Here is a 26,543-nt window from a genome sequence, read left to right on the forward strand (position 1 = left end):
GCTAGGTGTTTTAATCATCCCTTGTATACATGAGAAACTGGCTCAGAAAGCTGAATTTGCCTAATCGCACAGTGCAGCATAGTAACAGGCAGAGTTCAAACCCAGATCTGCCAAGCTATGTTCATAAGCACTACATCAGGCCCAACTGTTACTTCTTCAGATTTTCCTTAGTGAATCGTAGCAAGGTTAACAGGCTAGCAAACACTATGCTCTGAGAGCTTGATTTAATTCCCAAAGTATATTTCCCCTTACTTACTAAGATCTCATTCTATTTAAAATATTTCCATTTCTTGAAACTCTGAGTCATTTCCATATTGTCCTTCTGAAGCATGGATGGGGAGGTGACGGGAGTGCCGGAGCAGTGGCTACAGCAATGCTATTAAAGCTGGTAGCAGGGCAGGGGTGGTGAGCATGTACTGAGTCTGACACCGTGGTAGGCGCTGGCACATATAACCTAAGTTCATCTACACAGCAGTTCTAGGAGGTAAGTATCGTTATCTTCTCTTTACGACAACCCTAAGGTCTAGAGAGGGGTTTGGACACTTGGTTCAAGGTCTCCCAGGTAGTAAGTGGCAAAAGTGGGTTTCAAACCCATCTGTCTGTCCCCAGAGCCCCTTTTCTCAACAACTACATCACTTTTCTCAATCTGCTACTTCCACTTCAAAGGTCTTCTCTAGGTATGTCTTTACCTGAGAAGCTGGCAGCCCAGGTGATGTTGAGGTTGAAGTTTTTGGAGGCATTGATGAACATGTCCAAATCCCTGTTTTGCTGATGAGAGGTGCGAACAGTTAGAAAATTAATTATAACGGTTTCCAGATTTTGAAAGAAAACAGTAATCAAATTTTATTACTCTCAATTTTCTTAGTTACAAAACAGGTATTTTACGATGTCTTAAAAGAAACTCACACTTATAAAATATGAGTTAACATTTCTAACCAGTTTTCCCAAATAAATTTCATTTCTCTCCCTTAAAAGTATATATAATTTAATGCTTTCTCATATGCCTAACTCTATGAAAAAGTATCTTTTAAAAAACCCCTCACCAGAGCACAATGTCTTAAATCATATGGCCTATGTTAGGGGAAGCAGCCTCATAAGGATCATCTAGGTAGTTGGGCTTCAAATGTCGGGAGAGCTCACACCAATACGTAAACACTTAACCAAGTCCCCAGTTTATGTGTATTTATAAATTAAACCTACATACTTCTGAGCTGATAGATTACATATATTGTGAAGTTCTCCAAAATGGAAATGGTTTTTTAAAAAAGCATATAAAACTGAAATAAACTAACTTAAAAAAAATACTTTGTGTCCATTTGGGATGTGAAAGAACATTTTTCTCTCACTAAAAAAAATCAAGAGAAATATGACTGAATATTCCTCATTAGCTTTGAAATCCTTTTACCACTTAAAGACAACTATTTGAAGAACTAGGTTATTTTGATCCTTGATTTTAATGACTGAAAAAGACATCTCTGAGAAATGTGCTGAGCCAATGGGAAGAAGCACACTGTTGGCTACAATGGGTAAACTGATGCTAATTTTAAGTTTTCACTGAAATTTGACGAATAAATCTCTTTCTTGTGGTCAAAGAATTGTTTTTGCAAGTGAATCAGAGTCGTATTTTTAAATTTTGTAAACGGATCCAATCCTGCTGAAATTCTGTATCTTGAAAGATCAAAAAACAAGTCAGATCGGTAAGATTTGTAATGGTCTTTACAGCACAAAATCTCAACAGTGGAAACGTTTCCAAACAGTCATTTTCAAAATGTGATCTCCAACCCGGAAGTTTCTCTCGCAAAGCAGTTATTTACCTTCTCATTTACTGACATAACCTCACTGTCCTCTTGCAGGGGACAGCTCAAGTGTTTATGTTTATTGGAAGCACACTACTAATAATTACTTCTTTTCGAAAGGATCAATAAACTTGAAATCCTAGTGCTTTTATGAAAGACAGAGCATACACATTGGATAATTCTATTAAATATTCTGTCATAAGATAAACAAGGAACTCCAGAGAGGTTAAAAGATTTTCGTAGCTCCTCACCTCATCAAGAAGCATTACGAGGAGTCTTGTTTCTTTAAAATAAAATCAACAACATCAATCACATCCTGAAAGACATCCTTCAACCACTTGCTGAGGCATAAGGTATTAAACAAATTTTATATGTGTGGTACTTTGGTATAACCTTATCTTAAAACCTTTTTTTTTTTTTAAATTCCAGTCACCAGAGCCATTCAAATGATACGACATACAGTGTGTCCACAGAATATTTTCATTAAGGTTACTTATTGTTTTTACTTAAAAAGAAATTCACTCATTGGAATAGATTTTCTCTAGTTCACTTTTCTTTAAATTTACCATTAAAATGGAATATAAAAAATAAATCTTACTTTCATTTCATTATATAATAAACATCCCACACTCTGGATTTTATTCTACTACTAATTTATTTTTTTTTTTTTAATTTAGTAATGTTAACAATGTCTGTTAACAAAGGAATATAAATGGGCCTACTGTCATATTATCCTCTGTGTATTATTTGTTATGTTTATTGTGACAGGAATTTTGTGACAGTAAATGGCTTTGTGTATGTTGATGAGAAATAAGAAAGTTTAAAGGAGGTCCCTAAATAATTTATCATCAAGTTTACTGAAATTTCATTACGTACTGGACTGGCCATTGAATGACTTTATATTTCATTGAAAAAATCATATAGGTGTGCCTTCATGTTCTAAATGCTTCACTTTTAAATGTCGTGCTATGTTGGCTCCCTCTACCCCTAGGTAGTACCTTACGGCAGGCTGTGGTTCATCGTTAATGAAAGAAGATACAAACCCACATTTCAAACAACAGTCTTAATAATTTCAATGATTTCTGGCCAACTTCTTGTTGGACTCAATTGCACCTTCACCAGTTTTACCTCCTACTGAGGCTAACAACTTATTCTAGGCACAGAAGCGTCACCTCTGCCATCGTCCTCGTATCACTGGCATTCATTTCAATCTGCAGTCTCTCCGAGGGTACTTGTTAAGCGTCTGGTCCATTTTAAGAAATAAATCTGGGCCTTGCCATGCGCCCCTCTATCGGGGAGCTCCCCTTGCAGTCTGCTCTCCTTTCCTGTATGGGGATGCAATGGGTTGATGGGCAAACCAAGTATGTGTGGAATCAGTGTCAGCCTGTGTATCAGATCCTGATAAATCTTAACAACGTCACTCTTGTCTTTGAGATGGAGAGGAGATAAAATGTAGATCCTAACATTTCTTTCCTGCACCTCTAAACAGTCCTGCGTACTCCACTTCGGAGACCATGCTAATGCCGTGCTTCTATCCATAAGGATCAAGAAAAAGAGTCACATGAATTCAAAACAAAGCAAGAAAAATTTTAAAATCTTACTTCATCAGGTGTCGCCACAAAATTGATGGCTGTGTAATAGCGGTCATCTTCTTGGGACAGGCTAAAGGTGAACTGATAGTCAATAAGAAGAGTATCTATAGAAAGAAATAAATGTATATTCAAAAATTAAAACAAAACAGAACAAGTCTTTAGAGATACAGACTGATTTTCTTATAAATATTCAACAGCCAGGAAACACTTTTAGCTCACTTATAACTGGGAACTAGGAAGCTTTTCAAAGGAAATAAAGTCTGTGGGCAGTATTGTTTTATTTGGAATAACCTATCAAACTCTCCTTGTATCATGATCCTGGCTGAGACTTTAGGCTCCAACCTCACTCACCTACAAATATTAATTGTACATCTATTACACGCTAGGTTTTGCTTAAAGATACACAGCTATAAATTAATGATATAAAAGGAATCGAGACTCCATGGAAAAATAGGCTGATCCCAGGTCTTGAGCAAGGAATATGTGCCTTGACATCTTATTCTAGAAAGCAAGAAAGCATTCGAACACTAAAGTGATGTAGCAAAAGAACATGCCTTTAGAGAGAAACTAATGGCCAAAGATGGTATGATTTTTTTTTTCCTAGTCCAAAAAAGGTGGTTTTATTAAAACATGGGGACAGGACCCATGGGCAGAAAGAGCTAGCTGCCCAAGATGGTAGAATTTAATTCTAAAAAGTCTATTGTACAACTCAACAACCTGATTTAAAAATGAACAGAGGACTTGAATGGATACTTCTCCCAAGAAGATATACAAAATGGCCAGTAAGCACATGAAAAGAAGTTCAACATCATTAATCACTAGGAAAATACAAATCAAAACCACAATGGGATACCACCTCATGCACAGTAAGATGGCTACTACAAAAAAAAAAAAGAAAAAGAAAAGAACAAGGGTTGGTGAGAATGTGGAAAAACTGGAAACCTTGTGGGAATGTGAAATGGTGCAGCTAACGTGGAAAACAGTATGGTAGTTTCTCGAAAAATTAAAAGTAGAATTACCAAATGATCCAGCAATTCTACTTCTGAGTACATACCCAAAGAGTTGAAAGTAGGATCTTGAAGTGATATTTGTACACCATATTCATAGCAGCCAAACAGATCATGGCTATAATTCACAATAGCCAAAAGATGGAAGCAACCCAAAGGTCCGTCAACAGTATACATAAAGTGGAATATTAAAAAGGAAGGAAATTCTGACATATACTACAACCTGGAACAATCTTGAAGACACTATGCCAAACGAAATAAGCCAACCACAGAAGACAAATACTGTATGATTCCACTTATATGAGGTGCCTAGAGCAGTCAACATTATAGAAACAGAAAACAGAATGGTGACTGCCAGGAGCCAGAAGAAGAGGGAAACGGAGACTTGTTGTTAAGTTTATTTTTTACTGTTTAAGAAACTGCCAAATGGTTTGCCAGAGTGCCTACACCATTTTATATCCCATAAAGAATGCATGCATGAAGGTTCCAGTTTCCCATAGCATTGCTAAAACTTGGCATTGGGTATTGGCTTTGTTTTCCAAGATAGATACGGTGTAATGTACCAGATTACAAAAAATTCACTGATATGGTTTCGAGTTCCACATTTAACTGGTCTTTAAGAAATAACCAGTTGTCTAGTTTTGGTATGATATCAAAGGATAGTATCCATAATTAACTGAAAAGGTTATTAAAATACTCTACTCCTTTCCAACTCTATCTGGTGAGGCCAGGTTTTTCTTAATGTACCTTAACCAAAGAGGTGTATTCAACAGACTGAATGTAGAGCAGAGGTGAAAATCCAGTCATCTATTAAGTCACAGGACTGACTTTTGATTCTAGTCATTCTAGGGGTGTGCCTCACTGTGGTTTTAATACACATACCCCAAATGTGTGATGTTACTAAGTCTTTTGTTCATGTTGGCCAACTGTCTTCTTTGGTGAAATGTCTATTCAAATCATTCCCTGTTTTCAACTTGAATTGTCTCCTCATTTAGTTGTAAAAGTGCTGTTGTTTTGTTTTTTTTTTTTAATATATTCTGGATACAAGCTCCTTATCAAATACATAATTTGCAAACATTTTTTCTTCTCTGTGGCTTTTTACTTTTTAATGGTATTCTTTTAAATACAAGTTTTAACTTTTGATAAAGTCCCAATAAATAATTTTTTCTTTCTGGGTGCCTGGGTGGCTCAGTCGGTTGAGCACCTGACTTCAGCTCAGGTCACGATCTCACGGTTTGTGAGTTTGAGCCCCACCTTGGGCTCTGTGCTGACAGCTCAGAGCTTGGAGCCTGCTTGGGATTCTGTGCCTCCTTCTCTCTCTGCCTCTCCCCCACTCTTGCTCTCTCTCTTTCAAAAATAAATAAAAATTTTTAAAATTTTTAAAAATTGTATTTCTTTTATGAGTTGTGCTTTTAGAATCATATCTAAGAATTCTTTCCCCTACACAAAGTTATGAAGTTTTTCTCATTTCTTCTAAAAGAGATATATGTGTATATATTTCCATATATTATATACACACATACACATACAATGTATATATGTGTATATATATGTGTGTGTGTCACATTTATAGGTTCCAGGTGGACATGAATTTTGAGTGGATGCTATTCAATCCAGGAAAACAAGTACAAAATTAGAGTGGATATGTGAAAACGTTACTCCGTTTCTCTGGTTCTGTAACTTTGTCCACTATGTGGATTTTCCTATAGAAAGAAAATACATTTACCCATAAGAACCTGGCCCCTTTGCCAGGTTTACCTTTCCCTGTAAGTTAATCATTAAATATTTTATTTATTAGTTCCTAAAGAGGTAATTAACATAAATGTAGTAAATGTGATAGAATGGAAACACATCAAATTAGGACACACCTCCATGATATTCTTATAGCACTTACCATTCTCAACCCATGTTAAAGTATGAAGTTTTATTGATCTATTTGGCCTTTAGACAAATATGAATTGTGATAACACTTACAATAGCATGTTCCTTTGAGAGGGTTTCCCTGGTATCGATTTTCTACTTCACATCTAGGAGGATAAAAATGAAGATTATTTTCTATTGCTAGGTAAAACAAAATCTACATTCATTTTAAAATCAAGCAGATCCCTTTATATAAAACTAAACTGAAAACAAGTCTGAGTCTGTACAATTACATTCTTCACTGTTACTCAGATCAGGGAGCTTGATGAGAGTCTGTGTTCAGGTTCAGTAGTGATGGCCCAGCAGTTCACAGCACCGCCAACGAATAAACATTTGCCAAAGTACAGGAGACAAATCCAAATATAATAAACCTAGATCCTTGGTTTTTTGGAAACACATAAAAAACACATTTTTACTTTTGTGTGGACTAAATATTCCTCTAAGACTGAAGTTAAAATATTTTTCAAATATTCATTTCTCACTTCCTTCCTCTTCTCCCTGAATAAAACTGATCCTGTTCTGTAAAAATAAGCAGGCAAAGGCTAAACACTGAGAATCACATTTATTTATTTATTTGTTTGTTTGTTAAACCCTTGAACGTGGTTCACCAGTCTGAAGAAAAAAAATAAAGTCTAATAAAAAAGAAATCATTACTCCTTCACTGAAATACACAAATATCATTTATGAACATCAGCAAAACCCAATCTCCCACTTCACAAGGTCATTCATACTTGGCAGGCCCAGTAGCTAAGAGCTATAAGAAAGGGAGGAAAGCTTGGGTCAAGCACTCTTCTCAGATAAATAATACGGGATATTGTGTCCTTTGATCCCAGGTGATTCTTAGCTCTTGCTTGTATCTAAAATCTCTTTAACAGGGGTGCCTGGGTGGCTCAGTCAGTTAAGTGTCCGACTTCGGGTCAAGTCATGGTTCGTGAGTTTGAGCCCCGTGTCGGGCTCTGTGCTGACAGCTCAGAGCCTGGAACCTGCTTTGCATTCTGTGTCTCCCTCTCTCTCTCTGTGTCTCCCCTACTCACACACTCTCTCTCTCTCTCAAAAATAAATAAACATAAAAAACAAATAAATAAAATCTCTTGAAGAGAAAGTCTTTTACTGGACCTATACCTCATTTCATTATTGTACACCTGAGAAAAGGAGTCATTAATTTTGTTCTATTATATTTTTCTGTTTAAAGGAGCCTAGATCACAAGGCTAAACTTAATCTTTGATTAAACATTTCTTCATATACTAGCTTTAAGGCATCATGAAACCAGTAAATATGCACAGCAGTGTGAACTATAAAATGCAGACAGAGCAATTCTTTCCTTGAACATCACCAGCAAGGTCTGGGTCACTGGTGACATTATTACTACTGTTCTTTGAGGGAAAAAAAGTTCACCAATGATGTATTTGTTTGTATCAGCTCAATGCTGTGATACTACTATGCATTTCTCTCACTTAAGTCTCTTCTTGAGAACGAGTCAACCTGGAACACGTGTTTTATGAGGTTTTCTGGGGAGGCAGACAGGTATATACTTGTTGGGGAACAATCTCTTGTTTCAACTCACCAGAACACTAAAAACAATTATTGCTAGTCCCACTATTGATGAACAGGAAAACTGAGGCTCAGCTTGGTTAAGTGATTTGTCTCAAGAGCACCGTGCTCAGTGGAGGCTCAGCCAGGGCTAAAGCTCCATGTCTGTCTGACGCTATCTGCATCCTCATGGATGGGAACCCCAGACTCTTCCTTGGAAGACGTCTGACATACTTCACCAAGGAAAATGCTAGAATAAGGAGGGATGGGTTAAAGCCCTGAGGATCATCTCTACTACCAGACAACCAAAATGCTAAATAAAACACTGTCCTGGAATACCAGTTCTTCCAAATTTCTTGGGAAAGGGTGTAATCCCTGGATGTGACAAAAACTGAGTAGCGACTGAGGTGAAAAGATGAATCTAAGTCAGGAACCCAGGAAATGTCAGTGTCACTCAAACATAAAATGTGAACTAAAGAACCATTAAGGAACTGCTGCTGAACCTACGACCTCTTCAGTATGGAGGCTGACCAAATTAGACCTGTCTGAAGTAGAAAGGGCGAACTTCCAAATCCATCAACCCGGGGATCCCCCAGAGCCCATGACAACAAGGCACAGACCCAGCCTGCCTGGCTGTCAGTCACTGACTCCAGGTGTGGCCTGTGGCAGGGGCCCGAGGGTGTGGTACTCACAGCTGGCACTCGTCCCCCTTGACGCCCTTGGTGGTACAGAAGCACTTGCCCGTGTTGGTGTTACAGAGCGACGCATGCCCATTGCACTTGCACGCTGGGGGAAGGAAAAGGAATGGAGGTCACAACTGGCTTAAGAGATGACTACTATCACAGACTTTCCTAAAACATGTAATTTTATCTGGATTGGATTTGATAGGAAAGACAGATGAAAATGAAAGCATTTAAAGGATAAGATTCAAGTTTTTCAGCTAATGATTTATCTCAAATAATGTAAAGGTAACATTAAAAGAACCAAAATCCAAGGACAGGAGGAAAGAGAATGCTGGTTCCCACTGCCATCTGAAGCAACCATTTTGATCTATTTTGATCTTTTTGATAGATGGATTTTCACTACTATGACTCATTCATTCAGTAAATATTTGTGAAGCATCTCCAGTATGGCGCTGGGTGTGGGGACACAGACACAGTCCCTGCCCCCACGGAGATGCTCTGAGCAATGACAGCCCCTGAGGGGAGGCTTGGTCTGGCCGCTCAGCCTCAGCTGAGGTGCCTGCTCCACAAAGGCTACGTTTCAAATCCTAACAGGGCTCAGAACTGGGGTGAAATTGCAATGGCAGGTCAGGGGCCCCGCAAGGCTCACTACCCTGGCTTCCACTTTAGCCTCTGCAGAAGACAACTCCTGTCACCTCTTCTTCCAGCCATCAACAAATCACCTTCTTCATCCAACGCATAAGTGTGAGCCAGGACACATTTTATACATGGGATGAAACAAGTCTTTCGCTCAATACCTTTTCACTTTACACCTTGTTTTTCTGTAAATAAATTAAAGGCATTAGGGCTGAGGACAGGTGTACTTAAAATAAATCCTGTGAAGAAAAAAATCGCCCAAAGAAACTCACGAAACTGCATAGGGCAGCGGTTAAGAGGTTGGATGCTGGAGTCAGAAGCACGAGTGTTCTGCTCTTGGCTCTGCTGGGTACAGAGAGGAGTGGGGTGTGTTAGCAAGAAGCTCAGGCCTGACGTCAGGCTGCCTGGGCACGAGTTCATTCTTCCGCACTTAGCTCCTCTGTAAGGAGGAGCTCGTCTGGGCATGCTATTTACCTTCTCTAGGCCTCACTTTCCTTGTCTATGCAATGGGGATGAAAACAGTATCCACCTCACAGGCTAGATGCAAGGATGATGGGAGATAATACATGAATGAGACACGGTAAGCATTCAGTAGATCATGGCCACTGTCCTTCACTCAGGACTACACAATTCTAAGAGGAAAACATTAAAAACTTGGTGCCACTCATAGTATTTTAAAAATCATGCTGTTATAGGGGTGCCTGGGTGGCACAGTCGGTTAGGCGTCCGACTTCAGCCAGGTCACGATCTCGCGGTCCGTGAGTTCGAGCCCCGCGTCGGGCTCTGGGCTGATGGCTCAGAGCCTGGAGCCTGTTTCCGATTCTGTGTCTCCCTCTCTCTCTGCCCCTCCCCCGTTCATGCTCTGTCTCTCTCTGTCCCAAAAATAAATAAACGTTGAAAAAAAAAATTTTTTTTAAAAATCATGCTGTTATAGATTGCAGCTCTGAAAAAGAAATCTAGCTCTAAATTCTGGACAAGTGAACTCAAGCCCCACAAATGCCTCAGAGGATGTCATTTTTCTAAATGGCAGCTGCAGAAATGGGGATGATGGCACCTGGAGGCACAAGCAGGCCCAGCAGTCAGTCCCATGTCCTGGATGTGGTTCCCCGCATGGCCACAAGCCACAGTGAGCTTTTAGTCAGAATGCATGGTCTTGAAGATGATAAAGGTGCCCGAGGTCCGGTGCCCGAGGGGGCCTCAGGCACAGCTTCTTGTGTACACTCCCCAGTAATGCCAGGTACTCTGACTGCTATTGAACAGATGAAGCCCAGTCATAATGAGAAGGAAACATATGTTTACTAAATACCTTTTAATCTGAGCAAGAATTTTTTACTTAAGAATGGTGGGAAAGGGCAGTAGGAGGGTACTAATAACTGCCCACATCTACTGAACGCCCTGCTCTGATCACTTTCACCTCAACCCCACTCTATTCTCCCCATTTTACAGATGAGGAGACTGACCCCTGAGAGGTGAAGGGATGTACGGTAAAATGCCACCTCTCTCCTGGTTGCTCTGGGATCAGATTCTCAAGGGCCGTGCTAAGGAGTTTGGAGATGGGATTTGGGAAGTGAGCAAAGATTTTCCTTTCTTATTTACTTTCCTGCTCAGAACCTGAAGGGTCTTTCCAATGGAAACAAGAACAAGCCAAAAAGCAGTTCATCATTTTAAATCCTTAAAATATACTAGAAGTGCTGAGGAGTCCTGCATCTAGTTAAAACCCTGTGTGTGGTTTTTGGGACCTGACCACAGCCCATGACCCAGGTTTACCTCGCTGGCCTCCTGCACTGGCCTGGGTGGCAGTCTCTGAAGGGAGCTGCCGGCAGGGTCTCAGCCTCCCCCCTGTCCCACCCCCAGTAGGCCACGCTCTCACATGTCTGCATTTCTAGCTCAGGCGCCTGCATTCCCTCATCTCTTTATCTGACGTCTGGGGCAGACCTTCTTGCCTCTGCTGAGCCTCCTCAGGGGGAAGAAGGGGGTAGCCCTGAAGACACTGCTCCCAAGTTCAGTAAGGTCCCTGGCACTTTCCCACTCCCCTCCCATGCTCAGGGTCCCTTACAGGCTTTCGCTGGAGCCTGCTGTTAGGGGCTCTCCCCACCTCTGTGCTGATCCACCTGACGGACATCTAGCATTCACTCCAGGGGGGTGGAAATGGAGCGAGGGGACTCAGAGCTTTCCCGGGTTCAGGTTTAAGCCTTTTGCTTTACCCTCACAGTGAATGATTAAAGGCTTAACTCTTCCATTTTTGGCTCGTTGCTTTAACCAGCTACTCAGACACTTGGCAGCCTTGCTCACTCCCTCCCACGTTCAGCTGAGCTCCTGACAAGTATGACAAAGAAATGCAGTATCCAAAACCAAATGGCTTTTTTCCTCCTAGATATTCAAGTCAAACAGAAGCACTGTGTTCTGCCTGCTTTGCAGTCAGTAACCCCGAGGGACGTGACTCACGCTGACATCTTCCTCCATTTGTGGGATCCCCGTAGAAGCCAGATATGCAGGTCTCGCAGTGCTTGCCTGTGGTCAGGTTCTCACACTTCTCACAGATGCTCTGATTAATGCATTTGCTGTGCCCATTGCACTGGCAAGCTGAAAGAAAAAGAATCTGAAGGGGCCTGTCCCATGGTAGAATAGGGTGGAGTCAGTTCCACGAGATTTACTTGCAACTGTCTTTTATTACCTTATTACCTCTAAATGCAAAATCATTAAAACTGGCCCACTAAAAACTAGTTTGAGAGATGAGATCAAAACATCCATATACGGTTAGTCCAGGAAATCAGAAATACACCACAGCAAGGTGAAAGTCTACAGCCATTAAAAAAATAATTTGCTCTTGTTTGTAAAATAATGTATGTTCACGAGAGTAAGTTTGAAGAACATAAGGAAGGGAGGAAAATCATATTCAACTGCACAACCCACAGATCACTGTGCACATTTGGAATTTTAGTTTCAGTATTTTTTCTATACAGTTTAACACAGTTTGTGCTCATATTAACACTCAATTTTGATTTTTTAAAATTTATAGCACGGTTACTTTACCACGTTGTTTCATCTATCATAAACCATAAAAAATTTCTTAATGCTTATTTATTTATTTGTGTGAGAGAGACAGAGAGAGAGCTTGCAAGCAGGGGAGGGGCAGAGAGAGAGGGAGACACAGAATCCGAAGCAGGTTCCAGGCTCTGAGCTGTCAGCACAGAGCCTGATGCAGGGCTCGAACCCATGAACTGTGAGATCATGACCTGAGCCTAAGTTGGACACTTAACCGACTGTGCCCCCAGGCACCCCTATCAAACTTTAAATGGCAGAATGATTTCTATGAATCACAAGTTATTTAACCATTCCCTTACATCCTGATATTTAGTTTGCTTTCAATTTTTCTTTTAGAAAAATAACCACTTTATATATAAAAACATTTCCACAAGTGGAGTTAGTAAGATTCTTGATGCATATAGGACTTTACAACTAGAAAGGTATATAAAACCTGGGCCTCTCAGGACTGCTGTTCACTGCAGATTCCAGTGGGGCCATCCACAGAGTGCATAACCTGTACCACTACAGATGGAAGATCTCATTCTGCAAGTCTGTCTTTCCCCTCCAGCTCTACTGAGATACTACTGTGTAAGGAGTACAATGCATTGATTTGACACACTTCTATATCACTAAATGATTACTACCGTAATGTTAGCCTTGCCTCATATCACATAATTACTATTGCTTTTTTGTGGTGAAAACATCTAAGGTTTACTTTTTAGCAGTCTTTGCAGATCTCTCTTGGTTGACCAACGTGATACAGGTTTTCACTGTCTCGGTAACCTTCCACAGTCTTGCATCAGTTCTGTTTACCCACCTCTTTTCTAATCCCTGCAGGTATTTGACTTGTCCTATACAGACTGCAGCTGAAAAACTTAAGAATGACTCTATCAGGGGCGCCTGGGTGGCGCAGTCGGTTAAGCGTCCGACTTCAGCCAGGTCACGATCTCGCGGTCCATGAGTTCGAGCCCCGCGTCAGGCTCTGGGCTGATGGCTCAGAGCCTGGAGCCTGTTTCCGATTCTGTGTCTCCCTCTCTCTCTGCCCCTCCCCCGTTCATGCTCTGTCTCTCTCTGTCCCAAAAATAAATAAACGTTGAAAAAATTAAAAAAAAAAAAAAAGAATGACTCTATCAGTTAGGAATGCACCAAGAATACTTGGTGTGGGATATACATGTTGTTCCTGTTAAGGTGAACAACTGTATAGATGTCAAAAGGGCAAAGTACAACACACACACAAAATGTAATACCTAAAACCATTTACCAATAAAAATCTGTGTTCTAGTTCAAGATAAAAAGACTGAACAAATGTTTCTCTCTCTCTCTCTCTCTCTCTCTCTCTCTTCCCCTTCAAAATCCCACTGAAAGTACAGAAAAAAATGTAAAAACAAACATAAATCAATCAGAGTATGGGATAAGAAGAAAAAGTGCTATCAGAAGTGTATTGAGAGATACTTCTGAAATACTGAACAATTTCTAGAAATTATAAAACAGAGTGTCAGGTATCTAATAGAAAAAGGGGAGTTGAGACATTCTGTCTCCTAATGTAGAAGGCGGGGACAGGGAAAGTGACTAGATGCACTTGACCAACTGACACTTGAAAAATCCAACTGAGGCTGGGAGACAGAGCAGCCTTCGGGAGAGTGGCAAACAGCAGGAAGTATCTCGTGACCAGCTCTGTGTCTGTTCAACCTCACACAACATACAAAAATAAACCCAAAATGGATTGTGGACCTAAACAGAAGAGAAAAATCTATGAAACTTTAAAAAAGAAGACATAGGGGTGCCTGGGTGGCTTAGTCGTGTCCAACTTCGGCTCAGGTCATGATCTCACTGTTCATGAGTTCGAGCCCCACATCGGGCTCTGTGCCAACAGCTCAGAGCCTGGAGCCTGCTTCGGACTCTGTGTTTCCCTCTCTCTCTCTCACCCCCTCCCCCGCTCACGCTCTGTCTCTGTTTCTTGGGAAAATAAACATTTAAAAATTTTATTAAAAAAAAAAAAAGAAAGAAAACATAGGAGGAGCACCTGAGTGGCTGAGTTGGTTGAGTCTGACTCTTGATTTCGACTCAGGTCATGATCTCACAGTTGATGGGACTGAGCCACGCATCAGGCTGATTCTTGAGAATCAATTCTCTGCTTCAGATTCTCTCTCTCCCTCACTCTCTGCCCCTCCCTCCCCCCAGTGCATCACTCACTTTCTCTCTCTCAAATAAACAAACATGAAAAAAAAGAAAACAGGAGTAAATCTCTGTGATCTTGGGTTAGTTAGGCACTGATTTCTTACAGTACCAAAAGCACATGGGATAAAAGAAAACAGATACACTGAACTCACAAAATTTAAAACTTGTATATTTCAAAAGAGTCCACCAAAAAAGTAAAAAGAAACCCACAGAATGGAAGAAAATATTTGCAAATCATATAGTCAGTAAGGAACTTGTATCTAGAATTCACAAAGAATTTTACATGTCCATAAGAAAAGACAAATAATGCAATTTAAAAATGGGCAAAGAATTTGAATAGACATTTCTCCAAAGAAGATGCAAATGGCCTGTAAGATGCTCAACTTCATCAGTCATGAGAGAAATGCAAATCAAAACCAGTGAGATACTGTTTCTCACATACTAGAATATCTGCAATCAAAAAACGGACACAGGCATTGATGAGCATGGGGAGAAATCTCAACCTTTTCAGACTTCTAGTGAGAATGGAAAATGGTGCCACTACTTTGGAAAACCCCGTGCCCATTATTCCTCATTCCCACTCCCAGCCCTAGTCAACAGTTAAGCTATTTTTTTTCTCCGTATATTTGCTCTTTTTTGGCCATCTCATATAAATGGTATCATAATAATAAACAGTCTTGAATCTGACTGGTATTACGGAGCATGCTTTTGAGGCTCATCCATGTCACAGAATCTAGTACTCTGCTCCTTTTTGTTGCCTAATAGTATTCCATCATATGGATGTATCACATTTTGTTTATCCATTTGCCAGCTGACAGACACTGGGTTGTTTCCACTTTTGTCTATTATGAATAATGCTGCTATGAGCATTCACTGCAAGTTTTTGGGTAGACATATGTTTTTAATTCTCTTGGGTATATATTGGGCCATATGACAACTCTATGTTTAACTTTTTGAGGAACTGCCAAACGGTTTTCCAAAGTGGCCGCACCATTTTACATTCCTTCCAGCAATGTGTGAGGGTTCCAATTTCTTGAATGTTGTTGAGCATTTTTTCATGTGCTTATTGGCCATTTGTGTATCTTCTTTGGAGAAACGTCTATTTCAATCTTTTGCCCATTTCATAATTGGGGTTTTTTTTTTTTTTTTTTTTTTTTTTTTTTTACTGTTGAGTTTTAAGAGTTCTTTATGTGTTCTGGACTTTAGACTCTTACCAGATACTGTATATGATTTGCAAATATTCTCTCCCATTCTGTGGGTTGCCATTTCACCTCATATATTCCTGATATTAACAAAAATGCATAGATTTAAATATTTCATGAATTAAACTAGTAGATAAGAAACAGAATTATAGATCCTTTGACCTCTTAGAGAGGAAAAAAGGAACACAGGAAATTTGTTTGGTAGACAAAAAAAAAAAAACAACTGGTTTCTTATTTTACATTTTCCTGCTCTTTTCCTTGTCTGAGAATGACTTCTTTATATCCTTTGCCCACTTTTTCTGTTGAGCTTACACATTTTTTTCTTCCTGGAGGACAGAGGTTTACATACTCTGGATGATAATCTCTATACTGCAGATATTTTCCCCCAGCCTATTTCTTGCCTTTTACTCTTACTTAGGGTGGTCTTTCCCTTACAGAAGTCCTCATTGCCCTGTTGTCAGTGGCACCATGTGTCAGACTCTTGGAGAAGTTCTTACCCACTAACCTCCTGGGGTCTTTGCACCTAACCTCTCCCAGCTGTTCTGGAGGCCCATCAGAACATTCTTGAGTATTTACTGACAGTCTGAATCAAAGGCCAATTTCTCAGGGTTGATTTCTCAGGACACCCTTCCCAACTCATGGTCTATTCCTTCTTGACCAACCACTGGAAGGAAGGGGGAGGAAGGGAACAGAGGGAGAGGGGGAGGGAGAGCAGGCAGGCAGGCTTAATTTTTCCTCTTCTTGGGACCCTTCCCTCCCCCTTCTCCCTTTTCTTAGAGCACTTCAAGGAAACCTGTTTTTACAAATCCTTTCGCTTCTCCTTTAACATGTATATGTATGTAAACCTTTTCAAAAACCTAAATAAACCTCTTATCAGCACAACAATCAGAGGAATTTTTTCTTAAGAGCCTGGGAGCCATCACTTTGAAATGTAAACATCAAGGAAGCCAGCACCCTACCTCCCTGTCACTTTGGGAATTTAGTCTGGGTGCATTAGTGCCAAACTGTAACCAGCTGCTTGCTATAAAGATATAAGTAGCTTATATGCCTATTTAAAAAGGTGAGCTTTCTCAGGGCACCCGGGCGGCTCAGTCGGTTAAGCGTCCGACTTCGGCTCAGGTCATGACCTCACGGTTTGTGAGTTCAAGCCCCGCATCAGGCTCTGTGCTGACAGCTCAGAGCCTGGAGCCCGCTTCAGATTCTGTGTCTCCCTCTCTCTCTGACCCTCCCCCACTCACACTCTGTCTCTCTCGAGAATAAGTAAACATTTAAAAAAAAAAAAAAAAAAAAAGGTGAGATTTCTCGTGGTTTTTGCAATCTCATTAGTGGATTGCCTCCAAGGTGTACCACTGGCGTACCAGTCTGGTTTAATGCTTATTCAAAATAAGACTATTTTCTTTTTTTTTTCTACATTTGTGAAAAGGAATTTCTGGGTTGGCAGGAAATTTATTTTTCATTTTTCCTCTAACAATTGCCACAATGTATTTTTCAGTAAAAAGCAAACTAGAACAACGGATATCATATTAATCCTACATAGCATAGTATTTTCTATTTTTTAAGTTTACGTATTTATTTTGACAGAGAGATAGTGTGAGTGGGGGAGGAACAGAGAGAGAGAGGGAGAGAGGGAGAGAATTCAAGTAGGCTCTGTGCTGGCAGTGCAGAACCTGATGAGGGGCTTGAACTCATGAAACTATGAGATCATGACCTGAGCTTGAGTCACAAGCTCAACTGACTGAGCCACCCCTGCACCCCAGTATTTTCTATCTCTAAAATAGAAATTGGTATGGCTGAAGGTATCTATATTAAACCATTAAAAGTTTTTACCTCTATGAAGAACTGGACCTGAGAAGAGGAATTCCAGTTTTTATTTTATCTACATCTGCAGTATTTGTTTATAATGAACATACTTCATTACTTCTGTAGTGAAAGCAAAACACCTCACTTGAACTTCTGTGTTTTCATTGACACTGAAAATATTTTTCAGGGGCACCTGGGTGGCTCGGTCAGTTGTGTCTGACTCTTGATTTCATCTCTGAGAGTCATGATCTCACGACCGTGGGATTGAGTCCCTCGTCAGGCTCTGCGCTGGTGGTGTGGAGCCTGCTTGGGATTTTCTCTTCCTTTCTCTCTGACTCTCCCCAGCCTATGCTCACTTGTTCACTCTCTCAAAATAAATTAAAATAAACTTAAAAAAAAATCCCAAAACAAAATTAGTTTAAAAAAAAAATATTTTTCATGCAAAACTATTTCTCCTAAAATGATGTTATTTTTTTCCTAAAGGAAATTCATATAAATAACATAGCTTTCAAAGTTTTATTCTTTATAAATAGGCAGCGAAACACTCGATTTTGGGCACTCAAGACAAATTACCTGGACAATGAATGAAAGACCAGTTGTATCTGCTGTCCTCCAGGCACATGCTGGAATTGAGAAGGGGCTGCGGGTAGGAATTTCCCACAGGGGCCTGAGAAGGCATCTTCACTGGTCCTTTATAGGAGCCTTCTATGCATTTCCCTTTGCCAGTATTGCTGGGGTCAGTACACCAGCCGCAGCCTGGCTGCTCCAAGCAATGGCTACAGGTACAGTAGCCTGAACAATTTTCAGCTGTAAGAGGGCACAAGTTACAATTCACTAGCACAATTCACTAGGTTGCTTTGAATTCATTGTATTTAAATTACCCTTTTTAAAAACAATTACCTTTTTTTTAAAACAAACTATTCAACTTCTGTCAGTTAAGACTCCTATTCTAAAGTGACTGTTTAAATGACACAATAAATTTAAAGAGCCCAATATCTTGCCCAACACAGAATAGGGACTCCCCGCCCCCCCCTCAATCCCAGGATGTTGAGGGAGAAAGGGACCTTAGTGGTCATCTATTTCATCAATCAGGGGAGTAAGGTGTGGAGACGTTGCACGGATGAAGCAGTAGGATACTGAAGCTGGGCAAGCTGCTTCTGTGCTCTGTGGTCTATCCCACAGGGCTTGGTTCTGCATGAAGGTTCTCCTCCGGCCGTCTCAGCCTTGTCCCTAAAATGCTCAGGGGCCTACAGCGCAGCCCCACAGCAGGAGCGGCACCCTTTTCACTTACGGGGGCAGCTGCTCATGGTGTACCACTCCATACACTGGCCAAAAGGGAAGGAGGCCACGTAGGCGTTGGAGTCCACGCACTGCTTCATGTTGCTGCACCACATACACTCTGAGCTGCCACTGGTGCACTCTCCACACGCCGTCCGCAAGGCACACGGCGTCCGGCACTGCTTGGCACTGTGGTTCGCTGGGAAGCAAACCCAAGAGAGACATTTAGAGCTCCCACCACGTTGGCTGATATCAAAAAGGCCTGTCAGGGTGGGTTGTGACCAATTAGCGTTGTCACGACATCAATGCAGTGGGCTAACATTAAATGTAGGGGGAAACAGAAAACACAGAGTCACCATGTACTGGTTAGTCAAGTATACTCATACGCTTGGGGGGTAAAAAACTTTCTTTTCAAAGAGACTTAAGGACAGACATGAGGGAACAAGCTAATCTTTCTATAAGAGCAGTGGTTCTAAAGCTCCCTACAAAATATGGGACCCAGGATATTGAAACCCACCTCAACATGAAAACTTGTATCTTTGTGTATTTGGGGGGCAGAAGAAGCACAGCATTCATTAAATGCACCAAAGCATTCAGGACCCAAAAAGGCTGAGAAGCTCCCCTACAGGAAGTTTAGCAACCGTATTTTAAGGGGATTCCTCCAGGGCTATGCGTTCTCTTCTACACCTGTGTACTCTTCAGACAACTTACAGTACCTTGCTAAAATGAGACACTATGTGAATGGAGTCCAGCCTCCCAAAAAGCTCCCACAAAATTCCATCTGCTGTGTGCGTCCCTGCGTCCCTCTGCAGGAATACGACGCTTGCGTGTGCTGCAGAGGCTGCCCCCAGGCCTGCCTTTGGGAAGCTTGACTGTAGCCCAGAGGAGAGACCCCAAGCCCATGGGGAGCCTGAATGCAGCCCAGAGGAGAGATGTGAACCTGAGAAGCTACTCAGGGGGTGCTCCTCGGTACTCTCTCACAGCTCTAGCATGGTTCAGGTTTGCTTCTGCTGTCACGTAACCACTCTCCTCATTTTTCTGTCTAGTGTCCCTGCAGTGACCTGCTTGCTCTTCTGATCTTTTCTTTGCATTCTTGTTCTCTCTTCCACAGCATTTCTTTGCCAGCACCAAGACATCTGCCTGTCGAAGCAAATTCTCAACACTTTTTGTGGTCAACACACCAATCAATCTCACTGTAAATGAGAATATTAGGCTCTTTTGAATAGAATTAGTGATTTTTGTTTATGATTATGGCTCATACTACGCAGAGCCAAAGACTATTTCCTTCTGCGTTTAAATTCTGGGTGACACTCTACTTCATATGCTTGAAACCAATACTCCATCTGTTGCTCGTGACTATCTCACACATCTCAATATTTAACTATGCCTCCTACAGTTTCTCTTTCAGTGAGCTTCCAATGACAATCATTTACTCATATACTTACCAGGCCTTTCGCAGACACTACCATTGAGTGGGTTGATGCAGGTTGCAGCCTTCAAGCCCCGAGTACTGGGTTCTGACAAGATTCCACAGAATCCAGCATCACTGGGCTCAGACGGCATCCACTGTAGCAAACTATTTGTGAATGGGGACATATCTTCCCAGCACCAGTAGGACACATTGATCTTCCGAAGGCCAACCCATGGAGTTAAGGTGAGCTTGGACTACAGGCAAAAGAGACACAGCTATGTATAAGCAATGTCTTGAACAAAACAGGCTTCTACATAAAAACCACTACGTTACATATACCCACAGATAAAAGAAAACCTCCCTATCCTGACTGAGCCACGGCAGAGTAGGACAGACTATCATTTTTAATGTTATATATCATCCCTGGCACTTCAATATGTCCATTTTACAAAGGACAGAAATATAAGTCAGAGAAGATATAAAAATTTTCATAGAGATTAACAGCAAAGAGGTAATAATAAGTCCCTAAAGTACTATACCCTATGGCAAATGTTACACAGAGATGGCCATCCCCCAACCTCGGTTTAAATGATTACTTATGCATAAAAGCATCTTACCAATATTTATGAAATACTGGTTATATGCTTATCCTTGGATCATTAACTAAGCTTGTGTTGAGTCTTTGGCCAGTTCAGATGATTGAAGATTTGTACTTTCAAGCTGGGGAGTACTGCCTGGCACTGAATTTTCTAGGGAATAATAGGACCTCTGGGAGTCTCTGCCATCTTCTGCTCTATTAAAGTTTTCTTCTTGTTACAATTTAAAACAATTTTTAAGTCGAAGTATATGCTTTAGTCCAGAAATGAAAGATATTCCTAATATTGGCAGTTACAAACAGAATGTACAATGTATTTCCATTTTTGAGAGGAAAAAAATATACGTGCCTGTTAAAGATGTCAAAGAAATAAACATACCCAGAAGCTATTTTTAGTTGTAATAAATGATATTTATTTTTATTTTAATGCTAGCATCTTCTAAATTTCCTTTGCAATATGCATTTTTTAAGGAAAGAAAGCTAATTAAAATTAATACCTTTTAAAAGTCCTTCAATTTCTTCCTCTTTGGCTTCAGGATAGAATTCATAGCAATCAGCATTATACACAAGGCCTCTCTGGATTTGATTACCTCGTGAGGCCCGGCCACAGGACCTCCCTTCCCCCTAGCCCGCAGCCAGCCATGCAAACATACCTGCAGCTCACCCCTCGATCTCCACATCTTGCATGTGGCGGTACAATATAAAGATGGTGTTTCCCTCTCCACCTTCCCAACTCTCTCATCTTCAGAGATTACCTCTCTGGCTGTCTATCAGCCAGCCTCTGCCCTACAGGCTAGGTCCAGCGCTCGCTCTCGTTCTTCCGTGCAAGCCTGGGATTTAGGTTTAGACTCACACCTATGGAAGCACATTTCAGTACAGTTGTCTTTTCACCTGTCAGTCTCACCACAAGACTGTGAATTCCTGTTGTACAAATGTGTTCCCAGCAGACCTGGGAGCTATGCAGAACTTTCTGGAGCCAGAAAACTGGAGGAAGAGGGAAAAGGTACCAGAAGATATATCTGTGGTCAGCTGGCAGAGCAGGACCCTTCTAGCCAGGTGTTCTTTCAAGGACATTGACCTGGGGGTCACTGGTAATGTGGAAAGCTGTAAGCCATCAATTCTCTGAGGGAGTGACTACAGGTAAGACCGGCCAACAGCCAAGGACAGAACAGAGGAAGAGGCCCATTTCTGGGGCTGAGGAAAAGAGAAACAAATCTCTGATGGAGATTATGCAATGTGAAAAACCCTTCAAAATATCATAAAACATAAAATGTGGCCATAGTGTTCCCTGAGATAACCACATTTATAATGTATTGCCAGTGTCTGAATTGTCCATGCCATACCAAAGCTGCACTGGAAAAAAGACCAACTGGAGAAAAGTAAAATACTATAGGGCCCCTCCCACCAGTCACACAGCAGGTGGTATACAGAGGCCAATGTAACCAGAACCCAGACCACACTTTCCATGTTTTTCCCTGAAGGAGGCTGCACCCAACAAAGTGCTGCTCATCCCTCTCTAGACAAAATGTGTTTGTAGAGTATCAACTACAGGCCACCTGAGGGCACTGGGAGGACAGGAAGAGAACTTGGGGCTTTCTGGGCTCAGAAACGTTTGATAAGAAGGTGCCCTCTCCTTTGGAGCTGGTCAGACCTAAGGAAGACCCAACAGTTCTTAGGGTGATTACCATTAAATATTACACACTGTAACAATACCTGAAACCTGACAGACTCCAGCGGCTTCCTTCAACCTAGCTGATCGGTAGTGACATCCCCTTTCCCTCTCCCCCAGCAGAACCCAGAAGCCAGGATGAAAGCATCAGCTGATGTCACAAGGATATGTGACACACGGCGCTACTCAATATACGTGTAATTATCCCTTTGTCTTACAATCTAATAGATATGACTTACAAAGTGTGAACAATTTTAAGGTAAGAAGAAAGCATCAAAGGAAGAGCATCTGATCGTGCCAATCCAGTCTCTCAGTATACTCACACACTAGCACTCCGCGTGCCAAGCACATCACAGGGAAGCTGTGTTCGTGCTCTCAGTGGAAGGGTGGGTGGTAGAAATTTAAGTTCTGAGGATGTTAACTCACCATGCTCTGTGATGACTGCATTATTCGCAGCTGCTTAAGGACAAATTCTACCTTCTTCTGGGTTGTAAGAGAAGCCAAAAAGGCATTGTGGTTCCTACAGGACAATTTAGCATTGTCATAATTCTCCTTGGCAGTGGTAATTTTCAAACACGAGTTTCCGACCAAATGCCAGCCAATGCCACAGATATTTTCTTTTGTAAAGCGGGGGAAAAAGAAAAAAAAGAGTTTTAGAAACCACACAAAACCACTACATTACCAGTTTGAATCACCAGAAACCTAGAAGGTTTTTGCAATTTGAATTCCACAGTACTTCACTAGGATATGGTGACGGCCTCCAACCCATCACTAAGGACCAATACAGAATAGAAGAAAGTTAGACTTCACCAGTCCTATTTCCTGGATCTCAAGAGGCATACTCTAAGGTCAACTCTCTATATCTTGGAAGAAAAAATCTTAGGTGCCAGTGCTCAATTTCTAAACTCCTTTTTGACGAACAATTAGAAACAAGACTAAAATCCTAAGTGAAGAGCAGAAAAATAAATATGCACAATGGAAGGATGGGGAAGAAAACTGTGGAGTGTGGAAATGAGTTGGTGAGTGAGTAAGACTACAGTCTTCAAAAGCTGCACTATTTTCACATCAAGTGGAAAGGGCACAAATCAAGGGCACAAAACGTCCCCAAAGTGAGGTGGAAAGATCCTTTTCAGGAAAAAACAAAACAAAACAACAACAAACCCAAAGTGATACAGCTGCAGCACATGAGGCAAGATGGGAATCTACTTCTGCAGTCACCCTGAACCCACCCAGTTCAGCTCTGTGCCCTGCCCCACAGAAGCTCTGCATGCTTCCTAAAAGGGCACAGCAAAGCAACCTTGCCAGAAGTAAGTTCCCTGAAGAATGCCACCAACAATGCCCGTTACCAGTCAGTGAGGTAAGTGGAAGGTGCCATGGGAAAGGGTTCATTGAAGAGCAGATAAAGGCTTGTTCTTGCAGGGTGCCTGGGTGGCTCAGTCGGTTAAGTGCCTGACTTCAACTCAGGTCATGATCTTGCAGTCTGTGAGTTCGAGCCCCACATCAAGCTCTGTGCTGATAGCTCAGAGCCTGGAGCCTGCTTCGGATTCTGTGTCTCCCCACCCCTCTCTGCACCCCCCAACCCCACTTACACTCTGTCTCTCTCAAAAGTAATAAACGTTAAAAAAATTAAAAAAAAAAAAAAAGACTTGTTCTTCCAAGTGTGGCATCAGTGTCACTACTCGTTAAAATCTAGATTCTAGAGCCCCACCCCGATGTGTATGAGAATCTGATTTCTGACAAAATCCCCTGCAGTGCACTGAAGTTTGAGATGCTATGAGATAAAGAACGAGAAGCTCACACTCATGCAAGATGAATCAAGTACTTCCAAAGGACATTCAAAAGGGGCCAGGCAGACCCTGTTGCCCTGGGCATGCTTCAGCTGCTGCACAGAACCACAGATGTACCCCTTTTGGGAAATCGTGGTTGAGCAAATGTATCATAGAACTTCTGTCGTGGCTGGCCAGCCTGAGGCCCTCAACTCTTCATTCCAAACCTTAGAGGCCAAAAATTGAGATATTCAGGACTGGAGATCACCCCAGGAGGTGCTGCTGATAAAGGCATCTCTCTTCCTTCTTGTCAGAAGGTGCTGACAATCTAATCCCAGTTTTCAGGAAGAACTATTCATAAAGTGCCCCTCAGACTGACTGGCTGCCAAAATTGCTGCATTCTATTGCCAGGTGACCACAACAGAGGCGAGCAGAGACAATGCGGCAGGCTCAAAGATACGGAGCCAAACCGTCATTTCATTCCCCAGAGCAGCAGATGATGCTTTACTTTATCTCAAAGCACAGTACGAGCAAATGCTTAAGAACTGTATTTTCATTAAAAAAAATAACCACAGTTATGGTACGGTGGATGAATGGTTAAAATGAGTTTGTTTCCTCTGCTGGGTTCAATCTGGGCTGCACAGTATGGGGGGCGTGTGTGTGACGTCTCTGGACCCATGCACATCAAGATGCCCCTACAAGGCCTACCAGGCAGGGCGATGCACTCCTGATTCCGGGGCTCCCACTGGCAGTTCTGGTCCAGGGCACAGCTCCTACAGCTGGTCTTCTTGTTACAGTAGTACATGGGGTTATCCTTGGGGCAATTCTCATATCTGGAAATGGAGATCTAGAACACAGTGGACAAAAGCTTTTCTCTTAATCCCCGGCCAGAACTCATGGTGAGGACAAACAGGATGTTAAAATCAACAAAATTTTAACTGAGGAAGCAAACTGCAAATAAACACACAAATAAGATGCAGATGAATCAGGCCTGCAATGGAAATAGGGTGCTGAAATCTTCCGCACAAGGACATGCCTTGACCCAGGAAGGAGGCAAGGTGCTCTATTTTATTTTTTATTTTTATTTTTTTATTTTTGGGACAGAGAGAGACAGAGCATGAACGGGGGAGGGGCAGAGAGAGAGGGAGACACAGAATCGGAAACAGGCTCCAGGCTCCGAGCCATCAGCCCAGAGCCCGACGCGGGGCTCGAACTCACAGACCGCGAGATCGTGACCTGGCTGAAGTCGGACGCTTAACCGACTGCGCCACCCAGGCGCCCCGGTGCTCTGTTTTAAACACCACTCTTCTACCTGCTCATTTGTGAAATGGCGGCGTTCAACCCACTGCTTTTCAAAAGCCTCCCAAACAATTTAAAACTTTCATATTTTATGAACTGCTTTGTGGAATAAACTGTCAAAAACTATAGAAGCTGAGTCATTCTATTATTTTTTTGCCCTAGAACCTAAAAAAGGAGATTCTGCAAAGTCGCCTGACTCAAGTTCTTCAGTCTCAAGTTCTAAAACTTGCTCCCAAAAGCTTGCACAGGTAGAGTGAGCTCACTCACACCAAACATCTAGTGCTTAGCTACAGTCATGCCTCTAAGGAGTAGGGAGTACACAGAAGAATAGTCCTGCTCTGTTCTAAAACACTACACATCAACCCTTGCGGCCAGCAGGACCTTTGAAATTATGATGCACATAGCAGCCCTTCCTAAAAGAAAACCTAAGCAATATAATAAAATCCAAATCCACACCAAAGGTTTTAAAAATAAGTCTGGGCCAGTATTTGTACCATACACACTACAGTCTTACACCTGACCCCCCCCCCCCGCCCCCCCGGGGACCCTTTCATCCTCTGAAATCCTTGAGAAACGGCCCCTGACCTGGCCTTCCGTGCAGCTGTGGTTCACAGGGACACAATGGTCATTGCACCAGTGGCAGTCGTTGGTGTTGGCTGTGCAGCTGTAACAATCAGTGTGCTGGTCGCATCTGTCATGGTCAAGAGCTACGAAAAGAAGAAAAATTCATCAACTGTGACAGCTCCTCCTCAGAAAAATCTGAGACTAAGGTTTTTAAAAAATGTTAACAAGGGATGGGAAGTAAAATAAGTAAAACGGGCAGGAAAATATACTGGTGTGCTCAGGTTAAAAGAATACTTAGAAATAAGTAAGAAGTTTAAAGAAACACTCTTTGGTAAGCCCCCTACTCCCATAGAAAGTACACAGAGGGGGAAAAACAAAGATATATTCATTTCATTCAACGATAATGAGATATAATGGAAGCAGGTCAGGTTCTCTGAATACTTTTTTTCCCCGAGAAAAAAGCAGCTAGCAATAGAATGAACACCAAGAGCTGTCGAGGACCCAAACAAAGTAACGTCACAGACCAAACCACTCCTCCTAGCTGTAAATGCAAGGCTAATCTGGGCACAGGAAGCAGACAGCACCACAG

General features: G+C 41.7%; 1 protein-coding gene across 3 annotated transcripts in view; it reads right to left on the reverse strand.

The window, feature by feature from the left end:
- ATRN (attractin) overlaps window positions 1–26,543 on the reverse strand; it is a 161,700-nt gene that overhangs the window by 54,105 nt on the left and 81,052 nt on the right. For all 3 annotated transcript variants that reach the window (XM_086701794.1, XM_086701793.1, XM_086701795.1), the window contains exons 13-23: window positions 25,976–26,097; window positions 24,800–24,938; window positions 22,752–22,942; window positions 20,096–20,315; window positions 18,664–18,849; window positions 17,946–18,179; window positions 11,611–11,748; window positions 8,539–8,632; window positions 6,370–6,422; window positions 3,398–3,492; window positions 690–768 (exon numbers count right to left, since the gene is read on the reverse strand). In XM_086701794.1, the coding sequence (XP_086557920.1) occupies window positions 690–768; window positions 3,398–3,492; window positions 6,370–6,422; window positions 8,539–8,632; window positions 11,611–11,748; window positions 17,946–18,179; window positions 18,664–18,849; window positions 20,096–20,315; window positions 22,752–22,942; window positions 24,800–24,938; window positions 25,976–26,097 (1,551 nt within the window). The remainder of the gene's footprint in view (window positions 1–689; window positions 769–3,397; window positions 3,493–6,369; window positions 6,423–8,538; window positions 8,633–11,610; window positions 11,749–17,945; window positions 18,180–18,663; window positions 18,850–20,095; window positions 20,316–22,751; window positions 22,943–24,799; window positions 24,939–25,975; window positions 26,098–26,543) is intronic.

This window comes from Puma concolor, chromosome A3 (genome assembly GCF_028749965.1).
Source record: "Puma concolor isolate L17-30 chromosome A3, mPumCon1.1.hap2, whole genome shotgun sequence".
In the NCBI taxonomy this organism is placed as follows: Eukaryota; Metazoa; Chordata; class Mammalia; order Carnivora; family Felidae; genus Puma; species Puma concolor.